This window comes from Dromiciops gliroides, chromosome 3, assembly GCF_019393635.1.
Source record: "Dromiciops gliroides isolate mDroGli1 chromosome 3, mDroGli1.pri, whole genome shotgun sequence".
Lineage (NCBI taxonomy): Eukaryota > Metazoa > Chordata > Mammalia > Microbiotheria > Microbiotheriidae > Dromiciops > Dromiciops gliroides.
In genome coordinates, this window is record NC_057863.1 from 418,016,805 (window position 1) to 418,034,883 (window position 18,079).

The 18,079-nt window shown below is 40.3% G+C and overlaps 1 protein-coding gene across 2 annotated transcripts in view; it reads right to left on the minus strand.

The window, feature by feature from the left end:
- GLS (glutaminase) overlaps positions 1-17,740 on the minus strand; it is an 89,257-nt gene extending 71,517 nt beyond the window's left edge. For both annotated transcript variants that reach the window (XM_043997090.1, XM_043997091.1), the window contains exon 1: positions 17,144-17,740. In XM_043997090.1, coding sequence (XP_043853025.1) covers positions 17,144-17,505 — 362 coding nt within the window. In that variant the 5' untranslated portion in view covers positions 17,506-17,740. The remainder of the gene's footprint in view (positions 1-17,143) is intronic.
- Between the last annotated feature and the right edge of the window lie 339 nt (positions 17,741-18,079).

Sequence of the window (18,079 nt, forward strand, 5' to 3'; positions counted from 1 at the left end):
TGAAAATAGCAATAGATAGTCATCATCCTGCTCTTCCAATATTTGTTTATAAAATGAAAAAAAAAATAAGTTCGATGAAATTTAATTTTATCTCTATTTCTGCACTTTTATTATATCTAAATTCTTTATTATAACAGTAACAAATACCAAACTTTCACCAAAAACAATCAATCCCATGTCCCCATTCCCCCAACAACAACCCCCAAAGGCTGTTATTTTCCATAACTGAATTTAGGAACTGAATTAATGAAATCCTGGAAGACTCAGAGGTATGCTGGCAACTACTGCAGGAAAATTATAGAACACAGCCCCTTTGTAGAAACTGCCACGAAGCAAAGTCTATGTTAATAGCACTGTTACACTGTCTGAAAAGACCATTTCTAGATGTCTGAACATTTCCTGGATTATGGAAAAGTTATGCAATGACTCCTCATTCTAACAAGTGCCACATGTATAAAGTCGTTTCCTAATATGCTTTTCCCTGTAATTGAGTTTTCATTTTGTGTATTTGCTCTTTAAATTGTTTTTTTAGAAGTTTGCAAATATATGAACTTTAGATGAACTGTTTTAAAAGTCAGTATGCTTTGATATTTTATACTAAAATACACTAGATATTGTATTTCTTCCTAATTAGTGTGAATTTTTCCACTGTTGACAACATTTATAAGAAAATTTGTATTTTGGATGTGGGTCTTTAAGCACATTTATAGCTAGCTATTCCTTTTAACAGCAAAGGGAAAAAAAGGTTTTCCATATTTTATTCACATCTGATACTGTTCAATTAAGCTGAACAATTCTAATGCCCTAACATGTGAAGAAAAAAATTGCACCATCTGTCAAAGCAAATAGACAGTAACATTCAGATTATTTACAGAAAATGATTTTGTCAAATGAACTACCCTCAGATGAAGTTTGTCACTTGGAAAAAAACTTGCAGAATAAGCCTTCTGTGTATTTATCATGCCAGTGAATGGTGTTTACTTTGCCTAAAAGCAAAGTAAATAACCATAAAACATACAATTAACTTTTTCATGTGATTCTTCAGCTTATGCCACATAGTGAAAAATAATAAAGGTCTAATGCTATAGTTAGCAAAAAAAAAAGTAAATACTTATTCTCTTCATGATATTTTAATTTTTTTTTTGGTAAGGACAAAGAAAAATTTTTCTTATTTTTAGCTCCCTAAAAAACAACTGTACTAAACAAAAATAAGTGATGCTCATATATACATGTTTGTGTGAATTGTAGCATATAGGTTAATAAAGTTTTTCCCCAAATTGCAATTGATTTGGTGACACTTCCAGTTGAACTTTTAGCAGCCAGAGCCAATGGGCAACATTCTGAATAACAGAATGGCAAAGAGATGGGGATAGAGGACCATGGTCACAAAATCATTGATAAAGGCTGTCTGTCGATGATCCTATGACCATTAGAGCCATTAAACTCTGCTTAATCAAATCCAAACTAGCCTTCAGAATCCAGTTAATGTCTCAAATTGCCATGATGGAATATTCCATCATTCATTCAGCGAGCAATTACTAAGCAATTAATATGTGCCAAGCACTGGTAACACACAGAAAAAAAAAATAATAACTGAATATTAGGAGTTTATATTCTGTTGGAGAGAAACCTCATGTCTATGGACTAGCGATTACAAAACATATACAAAGTAGATAATAAAGTAATTTCTAGTGAAGAAGGGCCAAATCAGGAGACAACAAAAAACTAGAAAGCAAAGGACACAAATGAACACAATAAAGAAGCTAGTAATAGATTTGGGACTTATAGAAGGGAAGCTATCAAGCTGAGAAGAGGTGACGGAAAAAGCACTTCATGGAGGAAATGGGACTTAAGTTGGGACTTGAAAGGACAAGTGGCTTTGGAGAGGCTTGTTGACTGGACATGACAGAATCAATATTCAACAGTTATTAAGAAGCTAGGAGGGGGCAGCTAGGTGGCGCAGTGGATAAAGCACTGGCCCTGGATTCAGGAGTACCTGAGTTCAAATCTGGCCTCAGACACTTAACACTTACCAGCTGTGTGACCCTGGGCAAGTCACTTAACCCCAATTGCCTCACTTAAAAAAAAAAACACAAACAAAAGAAGCTAGGACAGGGGCTGGTAGGTAGTGCAGTGGATAGAGCACTGGCCCTGGAGTCAGGAGGACCTGAGTTCAAGTCCAGCCTCAGACACTCGACATTTTCTAGCTGTGTGACCCTGGGCTAATCACTTAACCCCAATTGCCTCACCAAACAAACAAACAAACAAACAAACAAAACAAAAAAACAGGGGCGGCTAGGTGGCGAAGTGGATAGAGCACCGGCCCTGGAGTCAGGAGTACCTGAGTTCAAATCCGGCCTCGGACACTTAACACTTACTAGCTGTGTGACCCTGGGCAAGTCACTTAACCCCAACTGCCTCACTTAAAAAAAAAACAACAAAAAACCTAGTACATACAAAGCTGTATACTAGGTGGTAAGGGAGAAACAGCAATAACTAGGGTACATTCAGCTCCTGCTCTCAGGAAGGTTATAGTCAACTATTCCTGCAGTGCAATAAAGCTGAAAGAACCCTGAAATGGGTATCAACAAAGGCAGGCTCCAAAATCACTCCTCTCTGATATACTTCATCTTAATGTATGTACATGTGATCCAGGGTTCTCAAAGGCTGTCGGTGGAGATGTAGGTTCTGGCAATCTCCCAAACTGGAATCACTTGGGAAAGAAGCCAGGTCAAATACTATCTTTTAGCCAGGGAGCTGCCTAGTTTAGTGTGGAAAGGCCCATCATAAGAAGCCCAGCTGGTGACAATAAGCTATCTGGCAATTTTTTGTAATCATGAAGCCTCAATATTACTGGCCACATTTTATAATCCTACATCAATACTTGAAGAGGTGGCCCTGGAATCCCAAAGCCTATGAAACAATGGAAAACAACAACGTGCTCTGGCAGATTGAACTAGAATGTGACTCTGGCAATGGAGCATAGGGCCTGCCTAAGAGCTGGCAGAAAAATAATAAATATTTTGGTCACCAGCTCAAGAACCATCATCATTCTTCAATTAGAGTATAAGTTTGTACAGAGCATAAACCATATTACACTTTAATCCTTAACATGGTCAATCAACATGGATTTACTAACCATTCTCCAATGTGTTCAGTGAAATGTACCTGTTCTTAAAGAGCTTACATTCTAAAGGTGGAGAAAGGATGAACATAAATTTGTAAATATAAAACAGAGGAACCCGAGTAAGGAACTCTGGTGGGGTGGAGATGGAGGGCAGGGGTTAAGAGGAAAGGTACTAAGGAGGCAAAATCGGGAACGGCCTCCTGTAGAAGTTGATACTTGAGTTCACTCATTAACGAAACCAGGGATTCCAAGAAATGGAGGTGAAGACAGAATGAAGTCTGAGCATGAGAAACAACCTCTATACAGAGACAGGCAATGGAGCATCATGTGTGAGAAATAGCAAGAAGGGGCAGCTAGGTGGCGCAGTGGATAGAGCACTGGCCCTGGATTCAGGAGAACCTAAGTTCAAATCTGACCTCAGATACTTAACACTTACTAGTTGTGTGACCCTGGGCAAGTCACTTAACTCCAATTGCCTCACCAAAAAAAAAAAGAGAGAGAGAGAGAGAGAGAGAGAGAGAGAGAGAGAGAGAGAGAGAGAGAGAGAGAGAAATAGCAAGAAGGCCATTTTTAGCTGGGCTGTGGAATATGTGAAGGGGAATATAGTGTGATAAAGCTGGAAAGGTAGGATGGGTTCAGGTTGTGAAAAGCTTTAAATACTAATTACGATTAATTTAAATTAGATGTTGTAGGTAATAAGGTACCCACTGGAGTTTAATGATTGGGAAGAAGGAGAGGGGTTGTCACATGTTCAGACCTGAGCTTTAAGAAAAGCGCTATTGGGGGCAGCTAGGTGGCTCAGTGGATAGAGCACTGGCCCTGGATTCAGGAGTACCTGAGTTCAAATCCGACCTTAGACACTTAACACTTACAAGCTGTGTGACCCTGGGCAAGTCACTTAATCCCAATTGCCTCACTAAAAAAAAAAGAAAGAAAGAAAGAAAAGAAAAGAAAAGCACTATTGACTCTGTGGAGGATAGATTGGCATGGAGAGAAGACATGTGAGGCAGGAAATCAATTAGGAGGCTACTGAAGATAATGAGTTCTGTTTTGAATATGTTGAGTTTGAGATAGCCACATGATATCCAGTTTGAAATGTCCAACAGGCAAATGGTGCTGTAAGACTAGATAACATGAGAAATACTAAAGCTAGACTTACAAATCTGGAAATCAATGACATAGAGAGGATTAGTGAACCCACAGAAGGTGATGAGGTCACCAAGTGAGAAAATATAGAAAAAAGACAAAAGGGTTCTAAGAGGAAGATAGAGCTCTCAATGATCGGCCTCACTTTTCTCAGTAAAACAAACTTGGCAAGATCTTCAACTGAGAGGGTGAGAGGAAAGGATGCCAAGGAAGGCCTTTGGAAAAAAAGTGACTACCACTCTAGTGAGTGGGATAAGGAATCAATTAGGGAAGAGTACATAGAAGATATTACAACACTTGGTGAATTAATGTTATGCATAGAAAACAGCAGCAACAAGCATTAAGTGCCTAGCATGTACTAGACATTAGGAATATAAAGACAAAATTGAAAAGAATCCCTGACCTCAAGGAGGTTACATGAGAGGAGAAAAAGGGAACGATTGCAGTTAGAAGCATATTCTATAAACAGGCACTTCAACAAAACCAATTGTCCCTTTAATTAGGATCCCCAGACCCACCACAATGCACACTGATGCACAATGCACATCTTTCCAGCCATGTTGCTACATGTTTTCCACCTAAACAACGGCTCCCCTTCCCAATTTCCAATACTCTGTGAAAACACAAGCAGTCAGGAGATGGAATATCTTGTTCAAGGAACAGTAAAGAAAGTTGCAAAGTATGTAGACTGAAGTAAGATATGAGATGACTGTCAAATGAAGAAAAAGCCTATGAAGGCTTTGAAGGACTTGAAAAGACATATTTTATACCTAATCCTGGAGTTAACTGAATAGGGAGACACTCAGGCCTGTACTTTAGGAAGATCACTTTGACAGCTGAGTGGAGGATACTAGAGAAAGATTTGAGGTAGGGAGACCTATTACAACTGCAACAACTACTACTATTACTACTAATTATGAGATTACTATAGTGATTACTATGTGCCAGGCACTGTGCTAAGCACTTCACAATTATCTTTCTCATTTGATCCTCACAACAACTCTTCGAGCTAAGTATTTTATAAGGATTCCTGTTTAGGTACAAAGTAGATTAAGTAGCCTCTAGGGTCTTTTTTCCCAACTCTGAGATTCTATAAAATGACAATAAATATCATAATCTTTTATAAGATTAACTTTTATAAGTTAACTATTTTTATTCTTTTATAATTACTTTGGGGGGGGCAATGAGGGTTAAATGACTTGCCCAGGGTCACACAGATAGTGTCAAGTGTCTGAGGCTGGATTTGAGCTCAGGTCCTCCTGAATCAGAGCCAGTGCTTTATCCACTGTGCCACCTAGCTGCCCCTATAATTACTTTTTTTCAGGTCATTTTGTTATTTCAATTTTTAAAAAATTCTCTATTTAATATTTTATTTTCCCCAATTGCATGTAAAAAAATTTTTAACATGATTTTTAAAACTCTGAGTTCCAAATTATCTCCCTTCCTCCCTACCCCCCCACCTTTGAGAAGGCAAGCAATTCAATATAAGTTATGTATGTGTAGTCATGCAAAACACTTGCATATTAGTCATGCTAGGGGGGGGGGAGAGAGACCAAAAAAAACCCTCAAGAAAAATGAAGCTAAAAAAAATATGCTTCAATCTATATTCAGACACCATCAGTTCCTTCTCTGGGAATAAATAGCATTTTTCATCTTAAGTCCTTCAGAGTTTGCTTTGGATCACTGTATTGCTGAGAATAGCTAAATCATTCACAGCTGATCATCTTACAATATAGCTGCTACTTTGTACACCGTACATTTCACTTTGCATCAGCTCACGTAGTCCTTCCAGATTTTTATGAATCATGTCTATCATTTCTTATAGCAGAATAGTATGCCATCATAATCATACACTAACTTGTTCAGCCATTCCGCAATTGATGGGCATTCCCTCAATTTCCAATACTTTGCCAACAGGAAAGAGCTGCCATATTTTTGCACACATAGGTACTTTTCCTTTTTGTTTTTTATCTGGAAGTGTAACAACACTTATGGCACAGCCAACCCTACTACTGATCAGTATTTTTGATGTGCTTTCAGACCTCAGCAGTTTGTCCCACCTTGGGGCAACCTGGTGACCCTCCATTCCCAGGAATGCATGATATTTATGTCAGACAGTACAGACAGCTCATCAGATTTAGCCATGCTGTAGTTCAGAATTCCCAAACTCAAGCAGTCCGCCAGCCTCTGCTTTTCCATAGCAATTCCTTGTATTTTACATGTTTTTTTTTTTTTTAAGGAAACAAAAGGCTTTAGATTGCCAAAAGGGTCCATGTGACAATTAGGTGGCCTAGCAGATAGTGTGCACTGGAGCTGGAGTCAGGAAAAATCTGAGTTCAAATCCCTCCTTACTCATTTACTAGCTGTATAACACAGGATATATAATTTAACCTGTCTGCCTCAGTTTCCTCATCTGTAAAATGGGAATAATAGCACCTACTTCCACAGCAGACTTGTCATGAAAATAAAATGGGATGTTTGCAGAGCACTTTGCAAACCTTAAAGCACTGAATAAATGCATGTTGTTATTATTTTTGACACACACAAAAATCAAGGTGCTCTAGAGCCTAGCTTCTTAAACTGTGGGTTAAGACCTCATATAGGGTTGTGTAACTGCATGTGGAGGTCACAAAAAAATTATCAGTAAATGTTTGATTTGTATACCTATTTTATATACCTATATATCCAGAGTTGGGTAAAAATTTCTCTCCTGAAAAGGGGTTGCAAGTGGAAAAAATTGAAGAAACCCTGTTCTAGAAAAAGCATGTCAATTTTGCAGATGAGAAAAGTGAAGGTTCTGGCAGGTAAGTGACTTGGTCACAGTCATACAGGTACTAAGTAGCAGAGTTGGGATTTTAATCCAGGTCACCTGACCCGAAATCCCTATACTGTTTTATTTGAAGTCAACATAAATCATTCCTCTTCATAATGAGTCTCCTGAATCATCAACAAATGGTTAAATATATTTGCTATACTACATTTAAAATAGCAAAATGTTTGATGCATTTTAAAGTCATTTACATGAAAAATTATTAAATCAAAAGTTTTGGACCTCAATAAGTTCAATTTCAGCTACCTCTGTGGCAAGTCACTTACCCCCAAATGCCTCACCAAAAAAAAAAATTTTTTTTTAAAATCCCGCTACCTGCAAAATTTACTCACCTTGAACAATCTCATTTCCAAACATATCATGGAAATTACTGATATAATCCTTAATATTGTGGGGTAATAACAAAGCTAACTTCCTTCAGATTTAATTACTTATAGGGAAATAGACTGGTAGAGCTTTTCAAGCTGGTCATTTAAATAATCTATTTTATAAGTCTTTGCTACAAGTAAGCAGACTAAAAACATACCCAACCTTGAAAGCTGTAATTTTACTTTAGCATACATTATCAGTTGGTTTAAAAGATACTTTCCTGCTCTTTTTGTGGTAGCAAATAATTGGAAATTGGGGGAGGGGGTGCTCATCAATTGGGGAATGGCTAAACAAGTTGTGGTATATGAATATAATGGAATACTATTGTGCTGTAAGCAATGATTATCAGGCAGATTTCAGAAAAGCCCTGAAAGATTTGCATGAATTGATGTTGAGTGAAATGAGCAGAAGCAAGAGAACATTGTACACAGTAACAACAACTTTGTGTGATGATCAGCTGTGATAGATTTAGCTCTTATTAACAATACAATGGTGGGGCAGCTAGGTGGCACAGTGGATAGAGCACTGGCCCTTGGAGTCAGGAGCACCTGAGTTCAAATCCGGCCTCAGACACTTAACACTTGCTAGCTGTGTGACCCTGGGCAAGTCACTTAACCCCAATTGCCTCACTTAAAAAAACAACAACACAATACAATGGTCCAAGACAATGCCAAAAGACTCATGATGGAAAAAGCTCTCCACATCCAGGAATAGAACTACAGTCTGAATGCAGATTGAAGTATACTATCTTCACTCTTGTTGTAGCTGTTTCTTCTTTCTTGTGTTTTTTTCCCTTTTGTTCTGATATTTCTCTCTCACCATGACTAATGTGGAAATATGTTTAACATGATTGCAATGTATAACATGTATCTGACTGCCTGTTGTCTTGGGGAGAGGGGAGGGTAAGGAGGGAGGGAGAAAAATTTGAAACTCAAAATCTTATGAAAACGAATGCTGAAAAGTATCTTTACATGTAACTGGAAAAATAAAATACTATTTTTAAAAAACAGATGCTTTCATTTTAAAATGTCTGCTTCTTTACACATTAGCAATGATAATGAACTCTATAACTCCAAATAATCTCTATTGGATAGTCCTTAATGTGTAGTCAAAAAGCATGATGGGGGCAGCTAGGTGGTGCAGTGGATAGAGCACTGGCCCTGGATTCAGGAGGACCTGAGTTCAAATCCAGCCTCAAACACTTGACACTTACTAGCTATGTGACCCTGGGCAAGTCACTTACCCCAAATCTCTCTCTCTCTCTCTCTCTCTCACTCTCACACACACACACACACACACACACACACACACACACACACACACGCCAAAAGCATGACAACTGCCTTAAAATGTATGCTTTAAATTTTACAGGTTCATAAATTACTGTGAGAATCAGAGTGCCACCCCCTGATGAAAGACATTGTGAGAACCAGGGCAACACCCCGCGCCCCCCTCCGCCCCGCCCAAAAGAAAGCATGACTAGCTTCTGGAAGCCAGGGAAGTTACAGTAAGTCATGTCAATCAATGCTACCGGCCAATTAGCTTGGAGCTGTGTGTGGAGACTGCCCAGCTTCCTGTTTCACTGAGGATCTGGGACTTCGGGTTGGTGGCAGGGAGAGAGGAAAGGAGATAGGCTTTACTTGCTTTACTATACTCTATGTGTAATCTTTACTCTTTAACAAATGCTTAAAAGCCTAACCTCTAACTGAATTTATCAGTAAATCTTAGTTAGCCCCACCCCAAAAAACTGGGAGGGAGGGAAGGGGCAGGAGGACACACATTAGATTTTAAACATCACACTACCTAAATACTAAATGCTGGTTTTGGTCATGCACAACTAATTTAAACAACAAATAGCACTGAATCCCATGACAAAAATTTTCCAACAGCTTCATTACCCTACATTAACTGTTGGACTCTCACTTGAAGACTTATCAATGATTAGTCTTTTGTCTTGGCAATACTACTTAAATTTTTTAGTATATCAATTATATCTGCTGTCTTAAGTACTTCACATATCAGCAAATCAGTCAGGAGTTGAATTAGTATAATTCAGAAATCATAGGCAATTATACAGCCTTATAAGAATTTAGTGCTACTGAATCATTAAAAAAATTTAACAGGAAAGCTAGGTGGTGCAGTGGATAGAGCACCAGCCCTGGAGTCAGAAATACCTGAGTTCAAATCCAGCCTCAGATGCTTGACACTTACTAGCTGTGTGACCCTGGGCAAGTCACTTAACCCCAATTAACTCACACACAAAAAAATTAACTACAGGAATTTCATTTTCTGTTTCTATGATTTCCTTCACTTCTTCATTCTCCTTATAAAGGTCTACAATTAAATCTTTCAACTGAACTAGAAACAACTGAAAAGACAATATTTTGACTAAATTTCCCTAATCAGCAAATTCAGTTTTGTTTTTTTTGGGGGGAAGTGGGGCTTGGTTTTTGCAGGGCAATGAGGGTTAAGTGACTTGCCCAGGGTCACACAGTTAGTAGATGTCAAGTGTCATATTTGAACTCAGGTCCTGTTGACTCCAGGGCTGGTGCTCCATCCACTGCTCCACCTAGCTGTACCCCCAATCAGCAAACTCATGCTTATTTCCATGGCATAAAAGTAGCACCTTTATTTTTTAAGCAAGCACACTACAGCACAATAAATAAAAGGACAAATTCCATTTGATCATCTTTTCCTGAGTTAGCTAGTTTTGAGGTAGGCAGTTCTGCCTGTAAAAAGGTAAAGCGGCTTCTTCCACATTACGGAGAATATATTTAAGAAATCTCCTTAAAACGAAGCCACTGTTATACTAATGTTATCAAATATAGCAATCATATTCTCATTTATCAGAAGGGAAAAATATAAAACATTAAATTTTCAAGCTATCTGGAAATCTGAATTAGGTAATATCAAATATCTTTGAAATATAAAATAGGTTTAGCCACCAAAATTAATGCAATTGAAGGATTCCAAAAACAGCTAATTTAATATTTACTGAGTTGTAATAACATGGAAAGATCATAGTTAAGACTTAGAAACTTAGATAGAAACATTGTTTAAATTCAATTTGAGGGGTAGTTAAGGTAGTGCAGTGGATAAAGCACTAGCCTTGCAATCAGGAAGATCTAAGTTCAAATCTAGCCTCAGACATTTACTAGTTGTGTGACCCTGGGCAAGTCACCTAAATCCCAACTGCCTCCCAAAAAATATTTAATGAAATAAATTTTTAAAAAATTAAAATTGGGGGGCAGCTAGATGGCGCAGTGGATAGAGCACTGGCCCTGGAGTCAGTAGTACCTGAGTTCAAATCCGGCCTCAGACACTTAACACTTACTAGCTGTGTGACCCTGGGCAAGTCACTTAACCCCAATTGCCTCACTAAAAAAAAAAATTTTTTTTTTTTAATTTTTTAAAATTTAAATTGGGGCAGCTAGATGGCGCAGTGGATAGAGCACCAGTCCTGGAGTCAGGAGGACCTGAGTTCAAATCCAGCCTCAGACACTTGACACTAGCTATGTGACCCTGGGCAAGTCACTTAACCCCCATTGCCCCGCCAAAAAAAAAAAAAATTCAATTTGAAATATAATTCCCAGTATCTTAAAAATGTGTGTTCCTTTCTCCCCAACTAGACTTCCTATTTTAACTTATTAGAACTACAAAATCCACAAATTTAAGCTACCAAAAGCATTTCTGCCTGGAGTATTTGAAGAATATATAATACTATATATGCCCTTTATGAGGTTAAACAACTTCCAGAATAGCTATTTTTATAGGCCACTAAATAATATTCTTTCTCTGACCTTTATGGTATGTAAAGCTAAAATGGTCACTTTTCTGTTGTGATCCACAGGAAAAAACTAAATCCAAAAAAAGGTCTTTGCCAGGCACCCTTGAACACATAATAGAGGCTGTTACAGTCCTTTATATCTCTAAAGCCAAAAAACATTTATACCCACAATTCCAGTACAAAGATTTAGGATTTAATAAACAATTCTTAGAACCCTAGAACAGGGCTTCTTAAATTTTTTCCATTTGCCACCCCTTTTCAGCCAAGAAATTTTTACATGACCACGGGTATATAAATATATAAAATAGGTATACAAATTAAACATTTACTGTTAATTTTTCGTGATCCAAACATTCAGTTACACAACCCCATATGGGGTTGCAACCCACAGTTTAAGAAGCTAAGCCCTAGAACACCAATCCTCAATATTTCCTTTTTTCTTTGAAGTTTTTTAGCTAGCTCAGGGAATGGAACCAGAAAGGGTTTTAAATGAAGTAACTAGGCTTTAGCAGACCTCAGAGTAGGCAGACAGCTTACAGTCACCACTACCACCAGTGATACATCAGCCACTTCCTCATCACCAGCAGAACACCACAACAATACAGTGGTACAATGGAGTCCTAGTCCATAGTGATTTGGGGGGGGTGGGAGGTATATGGCTAGAATTAGACCAATCTTGTCTTATTCAACTGTATGTTGCTATCAAGTAAATAGCAAATAATTTCAGGAGTTATTTTAAGACTGGTTTTGGAATAATAGTAATATCAATTAACTTTACATTAATGTTCTGCTTTTCTACCAGTGTAGTAGGACACAGATCAATGTTTAAAGTAATCACATCTTTATTTTTCAAGGCCAAAAATACATTCACTGATTATAATCCAATGGATTTTAATAGTGCACAGATAGCTCATATATACATTTGTACCTAAGTGTACTTAGAGGGGGAAAAAATACTCCAAGAGAAAAAAATCTGAAATAAAATTTGGCATAACTGATGTGAAAATCACTAGTTTTCCCTATTTTGTACATATGTGCTAGACGACTAATAAAATTTTATCCTAATGCTTCCTCATAACATGAGTATAGGTTCCTGACAGCTATCCTAGCAAGACAGAAGGTCCTGGCAAGTCCTTCCCTCCAAGCTGGAAAGGCTCCAAGCCCTGGCCATCGACCAGCTTACCCCCTACCTATTGTACAGTGACAGATGTGTTAAGTTCAGGGAGGCTCAGTCATACTTGGAGGGCTGAACTTTTTGGCCACAGCAAATCTCAAAAGCTATGTTGCAAAGTTAATTAGTAGCCCACACCTATGAAACCATGGATTTCTGAAACATTGAACTAAGTCCTCAATTTTATTTTTATAAAGGACTATATAACCCTCCCTTAAAAACTGCTACAAAACAAGTAAAAATGAGGATTTTAATGAAAATCGATCAAAACTGATCTTATATGCTTTTAGCTACAGCATATATGAACCAGACTGCCTGTTTTTTTAAAGGAATACTGTTCTTTGAACAGAAGAACTATTATGCTTTTTGTAGTGATGAATTCAAGTTCCAAATATCCACATTTCCCCATTGTTCCTTCCAAATGACACCAAGAGCACACATTTGTAAGATGGCTATCTAGCCTACATAGTAGTCTGTGATGATGTAAACTTTCTGTGTGAAGCCAACAAAATTCTTAAGGCCTAACCTTGCTATCTTGGATCTTGCTAGCATCATTATGCTCTAACCAACCAAATAAACCTTTAAAGATGCAACTTTGATGGTTAGGAAAACTCAGGGAATAGGGAACTATAAATATGGAATTCTTTCTCCAGAGATTCTTTACCCCAGAAGTAAAATTTCAGAAACATCAGGAGTATCCTAGCTAGTCTCTACTATGCTGATAATTCTCAGGGAAAGAAGTCATCTCTAAAGTAATTAAACATCAAATCTGCACGTTACACACAATGGTTACCACCTTGATTTGACCTCAAAACAGCTAGTCAGTGCTAAGTGAGAAATGATTCAACTTGAACCATCAAACTACTGAGGGTCCCATGCAATACAAGCATATGATGCACGAGTATACTTTTTGCACTGCAAAAAAATAGTTAAATAGTTGAGTATACTGCAATAATTCAAAAGCTCATAAATGTAAAACCAGAGGCATTTAATCCAATCCTCCAACATTACAGATGAGAGACTTAAGTCCAGAGAAGTAATCTGCTCAAGACCAAACAAGGACAAAGTAGTAGTGCTAGGATTTGAACTCAAGCCCCTTGCCTCCAAATCAGTCTTTTCACAACACCAGTAACCTGTAGTACCTTCAACTTAAGATATTTCAAAATGTAATTGCTAAAAAAATCTCTAGCGAGCTCACGATATATTAGCAGAGCATTCATTAGAGATTTATGCCCTTAGTGTGAAACAAATATTTTGCTAGGCATAATGGGATAAATAAATGCAGAAAACACAAGTGTCCACTCTGGGGAAGCTGGGATGGTAAAAGGTACAAGAAAAGTCAGAAACCAGACAGCTTATGGCCCTTACATGAAGTGCAGCACCGGAATGGAATTTAAATTGTCTAAGTCCCAAACCCAGCTCTGCTAACTTACTACACATTGTGACCTCAGAGAAGTCACATCTCAAGGATCTCAGTTTCTTATCTATATAAAAGAAGAGGTTGGACTAGATCTGCAAAGTACTTACTTTCCAGCTCTAAAATCCTGAGTTCATGAACTGTCCATTTCCATGCTCCTGTTCATTTGTTTTTCTACCTAGGAGTCTCTGTTCCTTTACCCCTGACTCCCAAACAACGATGGGCTCTTTAAAAAAAGGCAAGTCTACCTTTAAGTAAATTAAGATACCAGAGTTTAATAATAAAGCTATCAATGAAAAAAACAAAAACAACAGTGCAAAAAATAGCCACAGATAAATTAGGAGTTTTTATTATGAATTTCAGGCACATAGAGAAGCTTGTGGGTAATCTATCAATTAAAGAGAAGACAAAGATTCAGTCTGTAATACGGCAAAAATATCAATAGGCCCTAAGACTGATTTTTTTCAAATTTACTCTGTAATAACAAGATATTAATTATAATTAATTCTACATTCTCTGGAGCTATCAAAGACTAGGTAGAAAGTAATCTCTCCTTTTCACTCACATATATTCAAGTCTGGCTATCTTCACCCTCTCTTAATCTGCTCCTGGTGAATTGATACATTCTGGCTTCTTTTCCTCATAAATGCTGCTGCAGACCTTTGGGAAGCAGACATTCAGCAAAACAGTAATTCTACAAAGAACTTTACCTTATTTTGAACAAAGTATCAACTTTCCCTTTTTATTTCCACTTGTATTGTGAATACCTGATCTTGAACTCTTGGCTTTAATAATGTGTATTATTCAAATTCTACTCGATCTATATAACTAAAGGTAACTATTCTTATTGATCCACTGTCAATAAAGAGGATGGCTATTTAACAACAGAGCACATTCTATTTTATAAATGCACTGTCTTCCACCAGAAAATGTAAGTGTAAAATGTCTTCAATTTTCGGGTAAACAAAGATGAACGTAGATTCAATGTATTTGAAACAGAAAATACTAAATTTCTAACCATATTTCACAAATTCAAGTCAAAGACCTTCATTAAGGATCCTTCATATGCCAGGTGAGGAACCCTTTTTCCTTCCCAATGAAAGGCAAGGTGGTAGAGAGGCTCAGGTAGGGGGAAAGCAGGTGGTCAGAGGGAAAATTGAGAAGAGTCCACCAATGTAAAAAAGATTTGAGTGATAGGATAATAAAATTTAACTGACCTATACATTAGGTTGACAATGATTAAAATCCTATTACATAAATATATCTAAGGATAGGGTGTATGTATAATATGTACACTTATGTATAGTTCAGAAAAAAAAGAATTAAACAGAGATTGGTGAAAATCTGTGTATTAACATCTCCATCTTGTGGCTTTTTTGGACACTGCTATCAAATACTGAAAAGCTGTTGCATTTTTACTAGTTATCTGCTGGCAATTGTCTCATTGGCTGGATTGAATTAATAAAAAGATAGAAGTGCCCTAGCCTAGCTTTCATCTTGAGGTCATTCATAGGGAGGTAATGATATACATATGGGGGGAAAAATGCAAATATTTTCAGTCTGTGTAGTTCTAGATTGGCTACCTGCCTCAAAAAAAAAGTAAATTACCCGAATTATAAAACAGCATAGCTCAAATCTAGAAAGTAAACATGCTACTACGACACCCCCCTAACACACACACACACACACACACACACACACACACACACACACACACACACCCTCCCCTGCTCTGAGACTGGAATATTTTTTTTTTTAAAAGGCACAAAATTGTGCACCTTTTCGAAAAATAAAAAATGCTTCAATGTTTGTCCATTCTGAGAAAACAATTACAGGAGGACAAAGAACACATGAAAAAGTCAAGGAACCATTTGGGAAGATTTCTGGAGTTACCAATGTTAACTACCAGGAGTAGCAACCAAGCTACTCCTGTAAAAGCCAAGCTTCCTGTTGTACCACTCTCTCTTACTAGGGAGAAAAGTTAAAGTAGGAGAGTACCAGAGATCACATACTCGGTCAAAAGCCAGACAATGGTACCAAGGAGAATTTCTCACCCAGAACAGCAGTTTAGAATCCATTCATTCTACCTTTTGTAGACTTAGATTTTACAAGGCTTATCAGTAGGTTTCACATATTTAATATGTCGAATTCACATCTCTAGCAAAATATTTGTTGAAATAAATGAACAAAGCACCACGAACCAGATGCAACACATTTTAAAATAAATCTTGACGGTTATTAACATATGCCTTAAATAATATTTCTTTTCATCAGGTTAACCAGTTTTGTCATATTCCAGTCTGGCTCTCTCTGCTTCCTAAGAGATATATCAGCACATTGTCCGTGAGGGTCAGACCAAAAGCTGCTGGCGAGTGGGAGAGCAAGGGGCTTAGACCATCCTCAGGTCGACAGGACCCTTTTCCTCATAACCTGGTTTTCTTTATTGTTTCAAGTGTTCTGCACCTAAGAAAAGGAGACTCCTCGGAAATACCACTGTTCCTTGGCAAGATCCGAGGAAAGGAAAGACAGAGGAAAGAAGAGGTGGGGGGGGGGGGGAGGAGACGGAGAAGGTGGAGGAGGAGACGGAGGGGGGAGGAGACAGACGAAAAGGGAGAGGGGGTGAAAGGAAAAAGGAAGGGAGCGGAGAGAAAGAAGAGAAGGAAATGAGAGGAGGAGAGGAAAGAGGGTCAAAAAGGGAGAGGGAAAGGTGGGAGACGACCTCTTTAAAAGGTGTGACAGATGAAGGAATTATGGTCCGCGCGGCTCCAGCATCATTCCTTCCCCGCGTCCCTACCCGCCCCAGGCCAGTAGAGGAAGTTCACGTGGGCATCATCCCTGTAGAGGCGTCGGGGAGCAGGACGCCCTAGGATGGGGGGCGGGGGAGCGGGGCCGACCGGTGCTCGGCACGCGGGCGGCATGGCCCCGGCCGGGTCCTCTAACCTCTCCCCCACCCGCCCCAGGGGGGCCCAGGCCCGAAGAGGGCCCGCGGGCATCTAGCGCGGAGGAAGGGGAAGGGAGGAGGGAATGCACGCGGCTTCGAGGCTGGTGGAGTTGCGGGCGGGGCCCCGGGCCTAATCACATGGCGCACTTAGCACCGAGCTGAGCCTGCGGAGCCGGCATCTTCCCCACCACTAACTCCAGTCTCCTCCCTCTTCCCTTTCCTTCCTCCCTCCTCCCCTCCTCGAAGCCTGGATCTCCATCCCGGCCCCAGCCACTCCCCAGCCCAAGTCCAGGAGAAGGGAGAGGCCGCCGCCTCCTCCTCCTCCTCCTCCGCCCGGCTAGAGGAAGCGACTCACTTTTCTCCCCCGGCCGGCTCCTTCCCCTCGCTGTTGCCATAGGCGTTGGCCTCGCCGGGGCCGTCCTTAGCGGGGGTCGACGAGGGCTGCGATGACTGGGGCTGGTCGCTCCCCTTGCCCAGCTCCTGCAGGATTTCCGAGTGGGAACTCGACAGCCCCCGGGCTAGTGGCGTCGCAGGCCGACGGGCGCCTCCACCCCGCCAGGGGAACAGCTCTCGGGCCGCGGCGGCAGCTCGGCCACCGGCTCGGGGGCGCCGGCACAAGGTGGTGAGGGGCTGTCCCCGCCTTAGAGCCGCCCCGGCGGCGGGAGGATGCAGCAGCAGCAGCTCCCGCAGCATCGCGGAGCCTCGAAGCCGCATCATGCCGGCCGCTAAGCTTCGCTCACCCCCGCGCTATCCACCCCCACCCGGGGCTTCTCTTGGCGCCGACTAGAGAAGGAAGGATGCGCCCGGTCAGCGGTTCCTCGGGAAGGCTCTCGAGCCGCGGGAGTGACGGAGGCCTTATGGGCTCCGGGGCTGGGGTGGAGAATGGGAGGAAGGAGGCGGCGTGGCGTGGATCCTAGCCCAGCTGACAGCTACGGCCGCTGCTGCTGCTGCTGCTGCTGCTGCTGCTTCTCCGGCCGCCGAGGGCTCTGCACTGAGGCCCTCACTAGAGGGGAGGGCCAGAGACATTCCGCTCTCGCCCACCCAGAGGCGGGAAGCCGGGGAGGGCCCGCCCACCAGGCCAATCCTTATTGGCTCACAGGACAGACTTCTCTTCTTATTGGCGGATGAAGCAGTCAAATTTCTCTCGATGGCCGGTGCTTGAGGGGGGCAGGTGGAGGGGGGGGGGATGAGGAATTAAACTGACGTAGGAAGAGGGGGAGGATCTGGATCCTGGGATTCTGACCCCTCTCGCGTGCCCTCAGACGTGCATCAGTACCCCTTGTCTTCGTAA